Source organism: Phocoena phocoena, chromosome 9 (genome assembly GCF_963924675.1).
Source record: "Phocoena phocoena chromosome 9, mPhoPho1.1, whole genome shotgun sequence".
Lineage (NCBI taxonomy): Eukaryota > Metazoa > Chordata > Mammalia > Artiodactyla > Phocoenidae > Phocoena > Phocoena phocoena.
This window is the reverse complement of record NC_089227.1, coordinates 53,926,783-53,946,467: the sequence shown is the minus strand read 5'-3', so window position 1 is coordinate 53,946,467 and position 19,685 is coordinate 53,926,783. Positions and strand designations below refer to the sequence as shown.

Here is a 19,685-nt window from a genome sequence, read left to right as displayed (position 1 = left end):
GCATTGCGCCTTGGATGGGCTCAGTTTGGGTCCATGAATTCACTGCCTAAAGAATTTTTCCACCCGGCCTTTTCATCACCTCCTCAGCAGCCCTTTCATCTACCAGTCTTTACCCTGGCACTTGGAATTTCCTTGCCTTCAGCTCCTAGTCTGCTGAGGAAAAAAGCAGTTATAAGTAAAGTACTGTTTTAATGTGAGAAAAACAGAAGTCGTTGACTAAGGGTTTGTACCTTTATTATGAGATTAAAAAAATGGTGATTACATATAGCTCCATTTCTTCAATTTCTAGTATTTTAGGCATATAATAATCCACTAAGATAAACACTGAAACAGTAACACACTCAGCGAAGCAAAAGCAAAGTCTAGATCAGAGATAGCAGAAGTTCTCGCTCACATGCCATTTCGTGGGCTGACGGTACCGCCTGGTACATCACGCAGAAGTGGAGTCTAGACTTTTTGGCTCAATAGGAGTGAGAGCTCTGATTAATATGACTGCTGTGGGGCAAATCTATGCCAACTGTCCCCGGGGAAGCACAGGCCTCTTGCGGCTACATTCCTATGGAAGTGCTCAGAAAGGGCTGTAAGTACTTTATCATCACAAATCTCTTGACACACCATGATAAAGCACTCATCCCCAAAATTAAATTAAATCTTGAGTTGGGGTGATTTGAGAAACTTAATTCTCCAAATGACTGAAGTATTCAAGTTTGAGCTCACAGCTTTATTATGCTCCAACTACATGCTCTAAGAAAAGTAGACCAAAGAACAGTTTTGAAGAAGGCGGTGAGGCTGCACTGGATGTATATAATGAGTAAAACAGAACCCACCATAAAACAGAAATAAGGCAACACGAGATTCACTTGTAACGAGGATTTTGGCTGTGTTAAAGAAAGAGGATGGATACGTCACATTTGTCAAGGGGAAGGAAACTTTCTAACTGCAGGACATACTGAAGACCAGGCTGTACGCTTTCAGAAAGAAACAGTGAAAGTAGAAGTGGAGGAGATAAGGATATCAATAATTAAAGCTGAATTATTTCCAGAGACACAGTTTTGTAACACTTAAGCACTTACTCAAAAGCAAATTCAGAACCATGACTGATGCAACACACCTTGGGACCTACCAAAGCAGTCAGATGGTGCAAGAATGGTGCATAACCTTTGGTCAGCAAGGGCCTTCTTCCTTACCACCTTGGTCACCCAGGAAACGATCATTTCCTTAAACTACAATTTCCTCAGAGGAGCCTGATGAATTTGAAGCCTCTAGGTGCTGGGACTCTTAAGGTGAGTTCCTTGCCTCCCGGTCCTCTGAGCCCCCATTAGTTCTCTTCTGTACAGCTCAGGCTCAAGCCAGGCTTTGTGACCTCACAGACGATATATCTGGAATGAAACCTAGGCTCACCATGAAATTAATAGAAAGCAGGTTGACTCACATTCTGAGATGTAGGCTGAGTGTGACTACGTGACAGAAATACATAAGTTAGGGTTTAATAAATGTTTGTTAAATGTATATATCTCTGTGTGTGGGTATATACATATATATACATATATATATATATACATATGGGGGGAGAGAGAGCGTGCACGCAATATTTGAAAAAAGTTAGTGGAATGAGGCTAAAGATGCTTAGAAAATGTTTTATTTTTTTCGTTGACAACTAACTGATCATCTGAACGGTTACTCTCACATTGTGCCCTAAAGTAAGAGATATTTTGCTGGCAGGGAGACTAATTTCATTGTTTTGTCTGTTAAGCTCTTTTGCTAAAAAGAGCAAACCAGGCCAGCTTTAAATTTAAGAAACAGAAACATTACTGGTGCTTATCATGCCAGCACTTTTTCATATTCAGGCTACCCCAGGAGGCATATATTACCTCCTTTCCAAGATGGGGAAATTGAGGCTCTGAGTTTATCTAAAATGATCAAACCACGTATTTAGTAAGAGGCACAGCCAGCATTAGAATCCAGACCTTACTAGTACATGGTTTAAAAATTAAAACAAAAAATGTCTTCCATTATAAATGTAATACTTGCTTGTCAGAGAATATTTGGAAGAGTGGCGGGAAGGGGGAAAATGAGCTCATAATTCTGACTTCCACTGGAAGCCACATCAACATTTTTATATACTCTTTCCAGTCCTTTTACTGTGTATATATGTATTTTTAACATCTTTATTGGAGTATAATTGCTTTACAATGGTGTGTTAGTTTCTGCTGTATAACAAAGTGAATCAGCTATACATATACATATATCCCCATATCTCCTCCCTCTTGTGTCTCCCTCCCACCCTCCCTACCCCACCCCCCCACCCCACCCCTCTAGGTGGTCACAAAGCACCGAGCTCCCTGTGCTATGCGGCTGCTTCCCACTAGCTATCTAGTTTACGTTTGGTAGTGTATATATGTCCATGCCACTCTCTCACTTCGTCCCAGCTTACACTTCCCCCTCCCGATGTCCTCAAGTCCATTCTCTATGTACTGTGTATATTTTTTAATGTAAGTGTGAACACATGGCATTATCAAAATGGATGTATCACCGTTTAAAAATTAGCATCTTCTGATTTTAAAAAGAAAGCACACACATTATAGAAAACCTGGAAAATACTGAAATGCATAAAGGGAATTAGTCACCTAGAATCCCATTAGCCAAAAATAACCACAGTTAATATTTTCATACATTCCTTTAGTCTTTTCCTATCAATTTTCTTTTTTACATAGTTAAGCTCATAATGTTCAAGATTTTTAAGTATAGTTAGCAAAGGTCTACATGGATGATGACAAGAAGGAACTTGATGACAGGCAGTATTTGCCACTCAAATTATTCAACCAGTTTCCATTTATACAGCCATCAAAATATCTGTAAGCCTTTAAGCTGTGTTAAATTTCCACTCAGGAGATTCCTGACATATATTACCAGGTTTGTTTTTTGGTGGTGGTTTTTTTTTGCATCCAAGTGGGTCTAAACCATTTACATGACGAGAATACTCCACACATAAAGCTTTCAATACCACGGAAAAGCCCTTCTAAAAGAGGGACGACAACAGCTGTAGTCTGATGAAAAGGTTTTAGTAGCTTACAATGAAAAATACATAATGTGCCTTAAACAATTTGCACACTTAAATTTACATAAAAGAGGCTTAGCAAGAAAATAAGGCATGATTAACAATGGCTCAAGGAAGTTCTAAATGGTGTTTAACTGACCGGATCTGATATTAATAACATTCCAAAGAATATATTATCAAAACTAAAAACTTGAGTTGTACATAAAGTAATAAACCTTTACAACAGCTGTTAAGGAAAAGTGGCTGTGTAAGTTTGCACACAATTACTGAAGGCAAAGAGCAAAGGAGAACTCCAGCTGGAATGAATGTGGATTATCTTCATAGGTCTTCCTCCTGACTTAAACACTCATGACACACTGAATGAACTGAAAGAGAAAAGTCAGCGTTACACTGCAGACCTCAGAACACAGAATATACCCTAGCTTATTTTTAGGCAGCTTACCTTTTGGTATTCTCATTTGAATTGTGGATTTAAAAAAATCCTTTTCAAAATAGGAGTAAATGATGAGTGGAAAGGTTCATTTTTGTTTGTTTGTTTTGTTTTTTTGTGGTACGCGGGCCTCTCACTGCCGTGGCCCCTCCCGTTGCGGAGCACAGGCTCCGGACACGCAGGCCCAGCAGCCATGGCTCAGGGGCGCAGCCGCTCTGCGGCATGTGGGATCCTCCCGGACCGGGGCACGAACCCGCGTCCCCTGCATTGGCAGGCAGACTCTCAACCACTGCGCCACCAGGGAAGCCCGAAGGTTCATTTTTTGAAGGAAGCAATCTAATATAAAACCCAATGGGTTTCTCACATCAAAGCTTCTTACAAGAAGCTCATCTTACGCCAATGCACAAAGAATTATTTAAATTCCAAATAATATCTTACTCTAGACGTGGTCATGATCAAAGGCACCTACTTACAAATACAAGTAACAGTACAGTTTATACCATTCTATCCCATGGGGAACTTCAGAACTGCAGTTTTACCCCACTGTTCTACCAGACTGACTTTAAAAAGGTTTATTCCCTTAAAATCTGCTTTATTAAAATAAATTCTAGTGTGCCAGTATATGGATGCCCAGAAACAGAATATCTGACCCTTCCCTTGCAAATCAGAAACCTCAGTGTAGAAGCATCAGTGTTTGCTGTGAAATGTTTGCTTCACCACCAAACACACAGCAGTAGACTCTGCCTTTGCTCTCAGTTTTCTTTCGCATTCTTCCAACACCACTGAGGCCCCAGGCACTGCTAATTCCTGCAGCATTCCTGCAGCATTCCTGCAAGGCCGGGCTGATTACCCCTCTTTCAGGGAAAATGGAACTTGGGTCAGGACGTTCAGATATTCCTTAAGTAGCCCTTCTGAGGCCAAAGCCTATGCACTTTCTGCTCTACAGGCCACCTCTCCGTCCTTGGAAACTGAGCGGGACTGTCACCTGAGAAGTTAATGCACACTGAAGAGAACACACCTTGAAGCATAAGAAATAAACATGTTTACACACAAGCCTTTTTAAAGTGTACTCATAACTGCAGCAACTGCTAAACCGAAAATATGTGCATTTTTGTATTTTGTCAGTTCCAAATTTACTGAGACTTACATCATCATACGGGAAATTCACAACACCTTGCTGAGCAGTATCCCGTCTTCGAAAGCTGTCTGTAAAACACCACAGTAAAATTTATGAGTTTTTTTAAGCCTCAATTATCTGAAATTATAATAGTTAATTATGTTGGCACTGGGTTCAAAATGCAGTAACATTTCAATTGTACAACCAGCCAGCATAAACAAAAGACCAAAGCAAAGAAACCAACTGTACCAATATGAATAGATTTAATATGCAACCAAGTAACACAACATGCAGAAGTTGGCCAACTGTCTTTCTCAACATAGAGCTGGAAGAAGACACCTCATCCGAAAGTCAGTAAAAGCTGCACTGACTTCTGAGACCATTCCTTAATTGTGATGGAAGCACAGAATTTCCGACTTCTTAATAACAGATATTGCTTAATTAGGAAATAGAGGGATGGAGTCCTTAATATGACAAACAGCTGTGATCAGATATTCCACCCATTTGAGCTCTGTCCTATTAAATGAAAAGGATTTACTTTAGTAAGAAAATCCACCCTCAAATTTGTGTCAGGATGCAAAAAAATCATAAAACCAGATATTAAAAAGGGTAAAAAGCTAAAGAGAGGAACGAAACCAGAAAAAAACAAAAACAAAAGAAAGTAAAAGAATAGAGGGGAGAGAAAAGTAGAGATTATTGATACAGCTACATTTAAGAAGGACATCTGAGAGAGACCACCATTTTAAATCTTTCCAACAGGAGGAAACAGGAAAGAGCTACCAATGGGTAATTTCACTTTTTTCAAGTATTTCACATTCTGGGGAGAAATCACAGAATATTGCTGATACTCTGATCAAAAACGTTATCAGTTAGCTTGTTATGTTTTGAAACATTTTAGTAAAGTTTAGTTAGGATTTTTTTTGGCCACGCTGTTGGCTTGGGGGATCTTAGTTCCCCGACCAAGGATCGAACCTGGGCCCTCAGCAGTGAGAGCATGGAGTCCTCACCACTGGACCACCAGGGAATTTAGTTAGGATTATTTTAACGGCAGATTACTTAGTAATGTGAAAAAAATTTCTGAGAAAAGAGTTATCCTGCCAGACATGCTTAACAGTGATCTCAAAGGACACACCTGTTAGAGCTCGCAGCTTGACGCAGCAGGCGATGTAATCATCGAAGGTGATCTTTCCATTGGTGCTATATCGTTTTGCAATTGAATTCACAGCCTGGGGACTCAACCTAAATCCTGAAAGGAAGAAAAATCAGCCAGCAAAAAAAAAATAAAATAAAAATCAAGGATTACAAAAAGACCGTTAAAAATAATCAAGCCCCCCCAAATTTTTAGGACTGAGAGGGCTCATTGAAATTATGAATATGCACTACTTCTACAAACAGAAACCACCTTCATGTAGCACTTAGTTTTAGAAATTAAAAAAAAAATTACTTCTACCAATGAACAGAGAGGTGGAGTCAGTCATACCCACCCATTGTTGTCAGGGCCTTCTGCAATTCCTGGGGATCCACTGTTCCACTCCTGTCGCTGTCAAAACTGATAAAGTGTTGTCTCCAGCCGTTTAGTACAGCCCAGAGTTCTTTAAACTCGCTGAAACCCATTGTGCCTGACATATCTCTCTGAACTGTAATCAAGGATTAGCGCAACTTTATTTTGCAACATTTTGTAATGATTAAATCAAAGATCAAGGATAAGGGAATTTAATATTCTTTCTGCTGAAAAGGTTAAAAATGTTATACATTCTTTTGGACATGATAGGACAAGAGACTAATGATAAGAAAAAGGCCTCTGGAAAAAAAGCGCTGAGTGCCTATTTCCCCTGGGGAAAAAAGATAATTGATACGATGTGATTACAAGGAAATAAGGAGGCCTTTGTGGGCCACCTGTAACAACCAAACTGGGCTGCACTTTCTGGGTGGCCCAGGCTATGCTGCTTGTCCTTCTGTCCCGGGTCCTCTTTAGCCCTAACACTCCCTTGGTAAGCCCTCCCAGACCCACTGTTTTTACTTTTGGAAAATGATGTGGGATGAAAGAACCATACCATCAGCACTGGCTAAACTAGTTTAAGAACTGTGATGTGAAAAATGCCATTGCTTGAAGGCCGGGTTTGAATCATGCAGGGCAATCGATGTCACGGTGAAAAAGCTTCCCTGACTGCTTCGGTTTCTATACGTTTGTCTTTGATGCTTCCTCAAATTCTTAAATAACGAATGGTCTACTTACTACACTTCCTTCCTTTTTCACGCCAAATACCATCTTGAAAGCTAATGATTTCGGAAAACTTTTTTGTGGTCATTTGTCACTCTGTGTTTACCGGGTATTAATCCTTAGATGAATTCCTTCAGGAAGGATTTTTTTTTTTATCCAGAAAAAATACTCTAGCCCACAATCAAGGTAAAGGATACATCCAGCATTGAAACCATAAGCCGGCAAGTCTCCAGGTTAAAAGCTGTTAAATCAAGAAAAGTACATACACATTAATACAATTTCAAAAATTCACATTACATTCAAATTAATTAGGAATGTGATTATTTATACACTTTTATTTTTATATGCTGCTCAATCTACATGGAACTAAATTCATGGAACTTTGAAGTAGATTTTTTTTTTTCCAGCTAGATAGGATTCCTTCCAGAACCCAAATTTGATTTTAACAACTTTAATAGAAATCTTTTTTAAAAGTTTTGCATCGTACTGTTAATATTTTTAGGTGTGATTTATGGTTTTGAAATTGGGGGGAAAAAGTGTCCTTATCTTTAAGAAAAGTATACACTGAAGTTATCTGTAGGTGGAATAAATATTAAGAGATCTGGAATTTGCTTTAAAAGAACATGGGCAGGATTATAGATAAAACAAGAATGGCAACACATTGATAACTGTTGAAGCTGAGTGATGGGTATACAGGAGTTCACTGTATAATTAACTCTATTTTTGGATAAGCTTAAACTTTTCTATAACATAGTTTTTAAAAAGTATCATATTCTTTCTTGCCTTTGAAACTGTAATATAGTGAGTTCAATTCACCATAATGAACCACAGTGTATTATTATCCACCACGGTGAATGGGAGGGTTAGTTTGCTTTGTTCCTACTCACAGTTGACTCTAGCTGGTTTTGCCAGTTCTGAGTCTGATCATTTGTTTTTCTTTCTTTTCCCTTTAATGTCAGACACTGAATGGTCACCTCCTACCCCAACCAGCCTATGGCCTCTTTTCATTGACAATAAGATAAATACGCTTGCTAGAATTGTGTGTTAAACAAGAGCATTCTGGACTAGGACCTGATGACCCACTTAGTGATGGCCACTGTTCAGAAACCTTTTTAGTTTACTTACAGTTCAAGGACGTTCTGAGGGCATTTCCATACCTCACTTAGACAACCAAACTAGAATACACTTATTGGTTAATGGCCTACTGGTACTCTAAGCATTAACAAATTAAAAATAAAGAATTCCTTGCACCTTACCAATGACTTTGAAGAAGTGTTCTGAGGTACAAAGAAGCGGTAAAACTAGAAAGAAGTGACAATGGTCACGTGGGCAAAGCTAGCATAAATTTGACAAGTTTGTTAAGATGCACACAGAATTAACATTTTTTACAGCTGTTACTAGCTTCATTTTTCTCTCTAACAAAAGTGAATTTAAAACAACTAAGCTAACTCTTATTACTGTAATGTCTCCAAACATTACAAACTATAGGTTTTCTACTTTTAATAGATTCCTCTGTTTGGCATATCCTGGAACCCTGAAATAAAAGGTTGGGGACTGTTTCTATTTTGGTCCTTCAACCTCCACCTGATCCACAGAGACAGTTCGCTGAGGTGAGAGGAGGCTACACTTTTGAGAAAGAGTTGGTTGGTCCTTCACTCTGATTTTTAAGTTGTGTGGAGGTATGAAGTCTCTCTCGTGGAGACCAGAGGTTCTCAAACCTGGGTGCTTATCAGAATCACCCAGAGGCTTTAAAAGATCCTGACACCTGGGCTGCACCACAGAACAAATATTATTATTTTTTTCAGCTTTATGGAGATATTATTGACATATAACATTGTGTAAGTTTAAGGTGTACATTGTAATGATTTTCTATATGTATATACTGCAAAATGATTACCATAATAAGGTTAATTAACACATCCATCACCTCACATAGCTACCTTTTGTGTGTGTGGTGAGAAGTTTTAAGATGTACTCTCAAAAACTTTTGTTAAGTATATTCACCACCACCACAGAACAATTAAATCAGAATCTGACTATGGGACTCAGGCATTAGTTTTATTTTTTTCTTTTTTAAAAGCTTCTCAGATGATTCTAGTGAGTAGTCAAGATTGAGGCCACTCTTCTACTCCAAGTGTGATTCCTGGACTAGCTGTTATTAATATCACCTGGGAGCTTTTGTTCTTTTTTCTTTTCGTTTTTCTTTTTGTGGTTTGATGGTGTATGGTCAGGCCACTCAAGATGGCTCTTCTCTTGCTCTCTGTACATCCTCTGCCCGACCAGGGCGTGTGTCACCTATACCCTACGCACAGGACTGACCTTCCTACGTACTTGCCATGGGCCCCAGCTGGTGACAGTTCTTATCAAAGGGGCAGTGAGTGCCCCTCTGCTGGCTTCCCTGGTAACGAATGAGCCCACCTGAGGTAACCCCGCCTTATTTTTTTTTTTTTTTTTTTTTTTTGCGGTACGCGGGCCTCTCACTGTTGTGGCCTCTCCCGTTGCGGAGCGCAGGCTCCGGACGCGCAGGCTCAGCGGCCACGGCTCACGGGCCCAGCCGCTCCGCGGCATGCGGGATCCTCCCGGACCGGGGCTCGAACCCATGTCCCCTGCATCAGCAGGTGGACTCCCAACCACTGCGCCACCAGGGAAGCCCAACCCCGCCTTATAACTGGCAGTCTCCCCTTCCCCTCTGGAGTGAAGCCTGCTGCCATGTCCTGCCCACCTTCTGCTGTACACGGTGGGGTGTTGCTCCAGGACCTTGCTTCAGATGTATAAGCTCCCCCATCCATTAAACCACTGATGTCTCTGTTGCTGACTCTGGGCTCTTTCTTTGGTCTTAAAACTGGGCAAGTGCAGGCCTTGTAACAGATGGTTTTCTTTTGTATTACGCTTGTGTTCAGTTCTTTTTGGTTTTTGTGAATCTACTGTATGTTTCTGATTTGTGGTTACCCTGTTTTTCAAGTTATGTTAACCCACTACTATATCTAGTTTCTTTAGACTGATAGTCATATAGGCTCAAATACATTCTGAAAAAAAAAAGAACACATTTTCTTACTGTCCTCCCCCACATTTTATGATTTTGATGTCCTCTTTTACATCTTCATGTTTATCCTTTTGCTGTTCTTTGTAGTTATCATCGCTTTAAAAAATATTTTTTGGATTTTTTTTTTTAATCTGGATACTGGCTTATTTAAATGATTTACTTTCCAATTGTGCTTTTCTCTTTCCTATAGATTCTTGCTTCTTTTCTATTTAGAGAAGACCTTTCAATATATCTTTCAGGATATGTTTTGTATTGCTGTATTCAGCAATAGTTTTTGTTTTTGTCTGTCTGAGAAATCCTTTCTCTCTCATACTCTAAATAGTCTTGCTGGGTAGAGTATCCTAGTTTGCAGGTTTTTCCCTTTCAAGACTTTGAATATATCATGCCACTCCCTTCCAGCCTGCAAAGCTTCTGTAGAGAAATCAGCAGATAGCCTTATGGGTGTTCCCTTGTAATTAACTCTTTGTTCTTCCTCACCTGGGAGCTTTTAAAACTGCAGCATCTCAGCCCTTAACATAAACCAACAAAATCAGAATCTGCGCTTTTAACAAGATCCCCAGGGGATATATATTCACATTAAAGCAGCTGGTTCAACCTGGACCAGCAGGCCCGGAAACCTGTTTAGAGATGCAAATTCTCAGGTCTCACCCCAGATCCTAATGAGAAATGCTAGAGCAGGGCCCGGTGATCTGGTTTTAGCAAACCTTGCAGGTGATACTGCAGCTGCTGCAGTGTAAGGACTACCACTCCAGAGGACCTGATGCCACAGGACAGGCCAACTGTGTTTGGATGTAAAGCGAGGCTTTTGGCGGCCAGGAAGCAGCCACTCCCTGTCTCCCACGTCTATGAATGACACCATGACCCACTCAGCCCCCTGAGCCAGAAACCTGGGAAAGTCCACAATTCCCTCTCCCTTGACATTTGATCACCTTCCGAACAGCCTTAGGATCCATCCAACTCCAGTTCCACTGTCCTATCCCCAGTGTAGTCAGCACTTCTCTCATCTGTTTGACTCCAAGGGCCACCTAACTGGTATCCCTGACTCTCCACGTTCCCCATACCCATACTCCCCAGTTTGGTCGTACAGCCAGGGAAATAGGTGCTCTTCTACTTAAGACCTAGTGGAGGTGTTCCACTGCCCTCAGGATAAAGTCCAAACACCTTAATTGGCATATAAGGTCATACACATATTTTCTCAGTTTAGCTCCTTTCCTACTGTTCATTCAACCCCATAAGCTACCTCTGGTCAATTTCTCTCAGTTCCTTGATTGAACCATCCTCCCTCTCATCTCTGGGTACACACTGTTCTATCTGCCCAGAACACAGCTTCCCTACCTCACTCACTTCTTGGTCTGCATCATTTCTGCTCAACTTTCATTTCTCCTCAGTTGAGGTACTGATTCTGCAAGGAAAACTTTCCGGATCTCTGTCTGGGTTACTGGCCCCTCTGATGTGACCCCACAGCTTACAGTAAAAGGTAAACCCTTTACCTACCCCAGTGCTTTTCACCGTGTTCCCCAGGCACTGTTGGCGCTTGCAGACCCCAGCACCTACCACGTGGTAGGTGTCCATTAGAAATGTGTTGGTTGGCCAAATGAATGAACATGTGAGACTGAATTCTCATCCCTATGTAGGAAGCTGTATACCCCTCTCAAAGAGCCTAAGGAGGATATGGTTTTTAAATGGACTCTTCTGATTTTCACTGATACTTAAAAGTAATGTATAATCCCTTAGGTAAATATCAATCTTTCTTAAGTCAAAATGCAAATATGGGTATATGATTTTTCCATTTTAGGAAGTATTCTATACTCATTAATTCATCAAATGCCTATTAAATATTCATTATGTGCAGGGCTCAGGGTACCAGGGACATTGGAGATACAAACGTGACACTAGAACCTGGCCCAGCTGACAGTCTAAAGTTAAAGATAAGTCATGTGCACAAGGTAGAGGATGGTAAGCCATAATGGAGGCACCAAAAACTACCAGATGTTGAGGAGAGGCTCCTTCTTGGTAAGAAAGACTTCGTAGAAGAAGCAGCATTTAAGCCAAATTTTGAACAACAGAAAAGATTTGGGACATTTGGTGACAACCATGTAGAGCTAGGGACCTGCATAAGCAAAGAGAGAAGCAGTGAAGTCCGGACAGGCAAAGGAAGTGGGAGAAATTACCGTTAGATGAGGCTGCATCACTGAGGAGACTGAATTCCTGGGAGGCTGTCTAGCTTTTGTTTTATATGGGCACCATGGAGCTACTCAGGATTTTTAGAGGAGGAGAGTAAAAGGTTAGAGCTCTTTGCCAGGGAGAACAGAAATCTGGTCCTCTTTTGTGAGAGGACTGAGAAGGGAGGGAATGAGGTAGGCAGTGAACAAAACAGAAAAGTCACCATTCTGGGCAGTTCCAATGAGTTAGAACACTGACATCTAGTAAGTTTGGGTGAGCAGAACTCTTGTTCAATTTTAATAGTATTTTTTTTCCCCCAGAAAGAGCTTTTACTAATGCTAATCCTATTTTAAATAATTTCAAAAGAATCTTTGTTATAATTTTATCTTGACTCTCTATCTCCTTTCTCCTGTTCATTCTGCTAAAATACCTCAAACAACTTTTCTTCTAGTGGAAATCCACAACGTAACAGACCTAGCAGGAAAATCCCACCTGCAGTTGTTTCTCTCAACCTTACCACAGAGGAACAACTACTACACTCGAGGAAAAAAGAGCCACTTCCCTCATCAGCGCCACCTCTAGGCACGACTGCTCCCTCTTAAACTGGTTAAGAAGGTGCCATAGGTTTCTCTATCCCCCCTGCCACCCCTAGCACCTGTCCGCACTTTCTGGCTTGGAAGCTGGGTTGAAAAGACCAATGGCTGTATAACTTCTGCATTACAACACTCACTCTGACATCTCACAACCAAGATGGTTTTGTGGTTCATTACAGCCTCCATAACCCGATGACAGCAAGCAAATTCATTCAATCACATGATCCAGATGATTCAGGATATGTCTTTTCTATAACTCAGTGATCTAAGATCTTTAGTAAATGCAGCTTTCTCAAATGAAACTTTTAAAAGGACTGCTCTCCAAGGATATACGGCCCACTTTGTTCGATTTGAAAACCGGCCACACCTCTTCTACTGAAAGGGCGTAGATAATAGTCTATGTTGTGACATGGCTCACTTCTGTAAACCCTGCTATTAGACCTTCTTTGTTCACCAGCTCCAATTGCTGGAGGTTAACAACTAATGATTTAAATGTATTGCCTACAATAGTTAAAAAAAAAAAAATTCCCTAATCTAGAAAAGGGCTTCTTTTGTTTAGGACCAGGGTAGATGACAGAATTGCAGAAGGTTCCTCTTTTGTATTAATTCCCACAACTAGGAAATGTTAATTGGATACTGAAGTCATAAAACAAAGGATGATAAAAATGGATATGCAAGTAGTTTAAAAAGAGAGCCACCTAGTAACTGTGCCATATCAAACAGTCAAAAATGGCCACTACGGGTCCTCAATTGTGAATTCTAGTTTGAGTGTTGTTTTTTTTTTTTTCTTAAGGGATCTTAGTTCCCAAACAGGGATCAAACCCGGGGCCAACGCAGTGAAAGCACCGAGTCCTAACCACTGGACAGCCAGGGAATTCCCTAGTTTGAGTGTTTTAATTCACAGCTTACTGGGAAGTTGAGGCTTCGATCTGATGTTCTGTCTCAATTAACAACTGGCAAAGAAGTTGGTAGGTCATGTACATTAGCCAAGACACTATTCTCTATCATGGTCAAGACATGATTTGAAGAGAAGCATGTGGCATGTGTGGGATGCAGCATCTTGGCAGGAGTTCCCTCTCTGCAGCTCATGCAGAGTCAAAAGGCAGGAAGCAGGTGTAAGTACAGGGGCAGTCTGTGAGGAACTTGGGGGTGGCAGGAAGGAGGATTACTGTAAAGAGTTTAGAAATTAGGAAGGGCACGTCTTACTTAGCCTGATGTAGAAAGAGGAAAGACCTGGGGGATGTCAAGGTGAGCGTTCATGCTGCCAGGAGTTGAGACCAGGAGTGCAGAACTGGCTCCCTGAGGACTAGGGGTTGGAGACCAGGCACCGGGGAAAAGGGAGGGTAGGACCAACTACTCAGAACTAGGCATGCAGGACAGGCCACTCAAAGCCCTAAGTGCCACCAGGCTCAGAGACAGAATAAGCTCTTGGCAAACAGTCAGCAGTGAATGTTAGCTCCTATCATTAACAACACCTGACCTGGTGGATTTCATTTCAGCACCTTACCTCATTTTCTGAGGAGGCCATATAGACTGTCATTGGTTTGAGTGGTTCCAGATACATGGAACCCAAATCCAAGAAACCCACTAAATCGGTGGGTAGCGTAGAATGATTCAGTAAGAACTGTTTTCAAATTAACATTTTAAAATACAAAAGAACCAACCGAATTCAGCTTTTGAAATTCTTAACTTTGCTGGATCAGAAAAGCTCAGATTCCTTGAAGGCTATAATAATCACAAGTAACATCTGAAATATGAAATACAAGAGTATTTCTAGAGACACTTTGGGGCTCCTAACTTACGTTTGTATCCTCCAGCAATGCCCGACTGTGTCAGGCATCTCTGCAATTCATCAGCATCTATTTGTCCATCCTTTAAAAAAAAAAAAATAGGAAAAGGAATCACAATCGTGATTTGTACTTTCTAGTTCTTTGTTTACATTCAGTATTCAGTGTAGCAATAATGGTAAAGAAAATGAATATTATCATGCATGAGACTTTTTTTAAAGGGATGCCTGCTAAAAGTAGGCATTCTTTTTCCTCACTCTACTTCCCATAACAATTTAATTACAGAAAGAAAGACAAATTGTTAGGGCCTCTTCCACAAATGTATAATTAGGGCCATAAACAAAAAATACATTTCTTAATACCTAGGTAAAGTAGGCATTCAATTTCAGGCTTTATTTTAAATAATCATTACACAAGAATTAACCAAGTCTGAAAGCTGCTTACACCTATACTTTAGAGGAAATGATGAAAAGGTATTGGTAGTACTAAATTCCCGAATTGGACTTGGCATAAATGTTCTCAAGTATAAGATTCCTCTTTTAATAAAACAGTGAGGTGAATTCAGTTTCTTCCACTGAGACATGAATAAAACTAGTTTCTGTCTTGAACTACTCTCAGTCTGAGCTAGGAATCTGCCAAAGCAAGCATTTTAAAATAAAATTATTTATGTAGTTGATTAAAAGTCTTATTACTCTTTCTAGCTTTTTTTTTTGGTCAGGGTGTGTGGAGAGCAGGGTACACAGATGACATCAGTAAATGAAAAGTCTGGTTCCCACAGAAAGCGTCCTCTGTGATCACCTTTGCTTATCATGCGATGAACTGTTTTTTTTTTTGGATCTCGATTATACCTGGGAGACAGGTTCCCTGTGCTTATTCACTGGCTGACCTAGGTCACAACTAGATACATGTTATTTATAGGGATTTTAAAATAAAATACCTCAATCCTCAAGTCCATGACTATTATATGTTCTAGATGAGGGGCATGATCAATAATGTGAAAAACGATGGGCATGCTGCTGCAGGCCAGGGCTGCTGAAAGCTAAGCAGGGGGGGTCACTTACATGGCTGCAGGCACAGGCAATCTAAGAATAAGGAGTCTTGAGCTTTGCCATGTCTTGTGGTTTCAAAGATACTGATCACTAACAGATGAAGCAGATACTTAAGGGGCAGCTCTTTCAGTTTTAGACTCAATTTTCCAGTGTTTCTCAAATGGTATTTCTTAGAGTGCTATTCTGAAAGGTGGTTGTAATTCCATAATAGTCTAAGGCATTTTCACATTAAGATCGTGTTATTTCTAGCTTTTGATCAAAACAAAGCTAAGTTGAATTCATAAGCACAGACACCCCCTCTGGACATGTTTGGGTTATACCAACAGTATATTTACCATATACACTCACTGACCTGGGAGCTGGGGAAGGGGCCTCCCTCAAGATGCACTACCGCCTGTCCTATGACTTAGAATGTAAAGAAGTGAATGGTCTTGGGGTGCTGACCTTAATTCTCTCTCTGGGTCAACAGACCACAACACCTGATAAGGACATGAAAGATGTGACCTGGTAACAGCCTCTGCATCAAAGAGGAACTAAACTGTTCAGAAGACGAACTTCCAGATAGTAAGAATAATACAGTACCTTTCTTATTTTGAAGCTGGTGGGTTTTTACCATACATACCTATTTCCTAAGGGGGTAACTGATTAACAATCAAACTCTACCCAAAGAAAGTGTCCCCTAGAATCTGGCTACAGAATTACTAGTACCACATGCTTTTAATTGTACAAAGAAGGGTTTAACGTTCAGCAGATCTGGTATTTCTTCTCTGGAAACCACTATGGACCCTGACAATTCAGTTCTAAAGACATCTTTCTACCTTACATATCTTCAAAGTACATTTATACTAGCCTGTTCTGTTGAATCTGACCCTAATTCAATCACAAGTTTAGTTCTGAAAGTAACATAAACACGAGTAACCCTTTGTCCTAATTTGTTCTGAATATTCAAAAATAAGTAACTGCCTATGAACTTCTCTTTTTTTTTTCCTTGTGCGGAAGCAAAGGAATTCTTTTCCAGAGGAAAAGCTGTTTTTCTGTGCCACTCTAACAAAGGTTAATACAAATGTAGAATCTGACAGTCCTTTAATGTTAAAGGGAAAAGCTAACCTGTCCAGCTACAGCAGCAAAGTAACCATACAGCGGATCCTGAGTTTGTCCGGGAAACGCAGGCCCTCCGGGAGCCCCTCCATACTGTAAAACAGGAAACAAATGCATCATTCCGCTGACCAAGTTTTATTCTTTCACCACTGAGTGCCTCATGCAAAGCCAGGCAATTGCCAGGCCTTCGCTGTCAGTCGTTTGCCACCCGGAACCCTCTACCTGCAATCACTCCTCCCCTTTCTCCCATTCTCACCCCGTTATTATTTAAAATCCGGCAGCTAACATCAAAATGAGTAGTCTTGACAGTGACATCAGTGTGAGTGAAGCAACTTTACTAAACCCCCATTAACCCGCAGGCTACTGAGATAAACGCAACCTGGACGTGCAACTTACATTTTTCTAGCGTTTACGGTATTTTTAAAGCGTTTTGAAACAGGTGTAGCCTCGGGAGGGGTGAGGTGTGTCAAGGCGAGGGAACTTTCTCTTTTGGAAACAGTTCCCACGACGACGCGACGCGCATCCCTGACGCAGGGCGAGGCGGCCTTCCTCCCGGAGGTCTTTGACTCTAACGGACTTTCCCTGACTTTCCTGTTTTTCCCACTTTCTTTCAGAGAGGGAGAAGTAAACCGCAGGACCATTCTAGATTAAAATGGCTGTTGCTCTCAGGGAAGGCGGAGAGGAAGGCAACACCCCATGTGCACGATTTCACGCCGCGGATCCGGGAGTCACAGGGTGGGCTTCTTGGGTCAAAACTACCCGCGCCCCGGCCCCGCGCAGCCAGCCGAGAGGAGAAGGGACAGAGGGAAAAAGGGCGCTGGAGACAGAGGCCGGTCGGCAGGGGCCTGGGGAGAGGCGGCTGGCAGGGCGGGGGCGCCCGGGAGCCGCCCCGGCGGAGTCGCCACGTGTGGCCTCTCGGCGCCCCCGGCGTCCAGGGGTCGCACCCCGGCCGCGAGCCCGGGAGGGCAGCACTCACCCCGCCTGCGTAGTAGCCGCCGCCGGCGCCAGGGTGCCCGGGGTACGCCATGCTGCCCTCTGTGCCTCAGCCCTGCGCCTCCCGCCTCCCCGCCGCGGCCGCCCCGGGCCGCACCACCGGAGCCCACGGGGGGGACGCGCTTCAGGCCCGCCGGCCCTGCTAGGCTCCACTTCCGGCCCCTCGCCCCTTCCTGCGCTCCGACCGGTCTTTGGTGTTTTATGTACTCAGGCCCTGACGAATCGGAGGTCCGGTAAGTGACTTCAGACCCGCGATACAGTTCGCACCTGGGACTCTCCTCCCTTTGAAACGAATGGCACGTTCCGACACTAACCCAGTTCCCGGGGTATTCTTTTTCTCTTCCTGCTTGGACATCTTCTGTTACGCTTTTTATTTTAAATAACTTTACTGGACAGGCCTACGGGCTCTAAGCAGAGTGCGGTATTGGGGCAAGGGGCTGAAGGCTTTAGGGCAGCTCTTAGATGCTTTCGGGGAAAGGAGACGTCGTTGTTGAAAAATCAAAATTTGAAAGCGCCCTCGGGAAACTGGAATAAACTCGAGGAACAGAGGGCGGGGGAGCGTTGGCTGGCGGTGGCACTTATCACTGAACAATAAGGGCGTGTTTCCTTTCTAGGGGATACTGTCATCTCCTGGCTAAGCTGGGTGTGACTAGGCTGTGGCCTGGGGAGTATAGAGAGCATTTACTGGGCATAGCAGCCTCGCCCAGATTGTTATTAGAAATTGAGTTGTTTGAATTATCTGGATGATTTAGGCAAAACAATCCCATTCTCCAAAATTACTCAGCTGCTTTTTATGCAAAAGTTTAGCGCAAGCTGAGAGTGTGCTGGTAAATATTCAGGAGGGTGAGAGAGCTGGAACTTGGAACTTCACTCAGTTGATTCAGGAAACGGTTTTCTTTACTTCACACAGTTTTCTTTTTCACCTAAACAGTTTGAAGCAATTCAGATGTGAGATTTTTGTTTGGTTTTGTTTCATGTAATTTCAGTCACGCAGAATGTTTTTCTGAATTTTAACGTTTTAAGAAATGCAATAACGAGCAAGATTCGCAGTATTTGCTATGGAGGTTGCACAGAAAAATTGAATGAGTCATGAACATTTAACAAATATTGGAGCACCTGCTGTGCGAGGTGCTGTGCTTGTTCACCGTGGTGGACCGAGTTCCTCCGTACTGAGTTCCTGGTCTGTGTTCTCACTAGGGTCATTGTTTTACTCTTATGTATAAACTTCCCTCTCAAGTTCTCTTTCTGAATACCCAAATGCTAAAAGCCAAAGTCCTGAATTGTGAGAAAATTCTAATAGTCCCTGTTGTCTTTTTTTTTTTTTTTTTTTTTGCCGTACGCGGACCCCCCACTGTCGTGGCCTCTTCCGTTGCGGAGCACAGGCTCTGGACGCGCAGGCCCAGCGGCCATGGTTCACGGGCCCAGCCGCTCCGCGGCATGTGGGATTTTCCCAGACCGGGGCACGAACCCGTGTCCCCTGCATCGGCAGGCGGACGCCCAACCACTGCGCCACCAGGGAAGCCCTCCCTGTTGTCCTATATCAAGTAAACTATGTATTACTTGCTTTGTGTTTGATTCAGGAAGTTGATTACTGTTTTCAAATACCACAGCCATCATCAACGTAGATTAGACATATGAGTCCTTTGGCCTATGTAGAGTTTTGGGGTTTTTTCTCCCTACTATTTTTTATTGTGGTAAGAGCACAACATGAGATCTACCAGCCTAACGAATTTTTAAGTGTACCATGCACTATTGTTAAAAGCATACAGTGTTGTACAGAAGATCTCCAGAACATTTCCTCTCACATGACTAAAAATCTATACCAGTGAACAACTCCCCATTTCCTCCTCTCAGCCCCTGGCAACCACGATTCTACTTTGTTTCTATGAGTTTGACTACTTTAGATGCCTCATATAAGTAGAATCATGCAATATTTGTCTTCTTGTGATTGACTTGTTTCACTTAGCATACTGTCCTTGAAGTTCAATCATGTAAAATATTATAGGATTTCCTTCTTTTTTAAGGCTGGATAACAATGTATTGTACGTACATACTACATTTTTAAAAATCCATTCTTGCATAGATGGACATTTGTGTTGCTGTCACATCTTGGTTACTGTGAATAATGTTGCA

The 19,685-nt window shown here is 41.9% G+C and overlaps 1 protein-coding gene across 1 annotated transcript; it reads right to left on the bottom strand.

Annotated features, from left to right (window-relative positions):
* Positions 1 to 3,043: 3,043 nt before the first annotated feature.
* Positions 3,044 to 17,641, bottom strand: SRI (sorcin). The gene is made up of 8 exons (XM_065883401.1): positions 17,536 to 17,641; positions 16,569 to 16,652; positions 14,428 to 14,497; positions 7,024 to 7,067; positions 6,090 to 6,237; positions 5,738 to 5,851; positions 4,636 to 4,694; positions 3,044 to 3,423 (listed from the first exon to the last, which is right to left on the bottom strand). The coding sequence occupies exons 1-8, from the start codon at positions 17,584 to 17,586 to the stop codon at positions 3,397 to 3,399; spliced, it is 597 nt and encodes a 198-aa protein (XP_065739473.1). The 5' UTR covers positions 17,587 to 17,641; the 3' UTR covers positions 3,044 to 3,396.
* Positions 17,642 to 19,685: the final 2,044 nt, after the last annotated feature.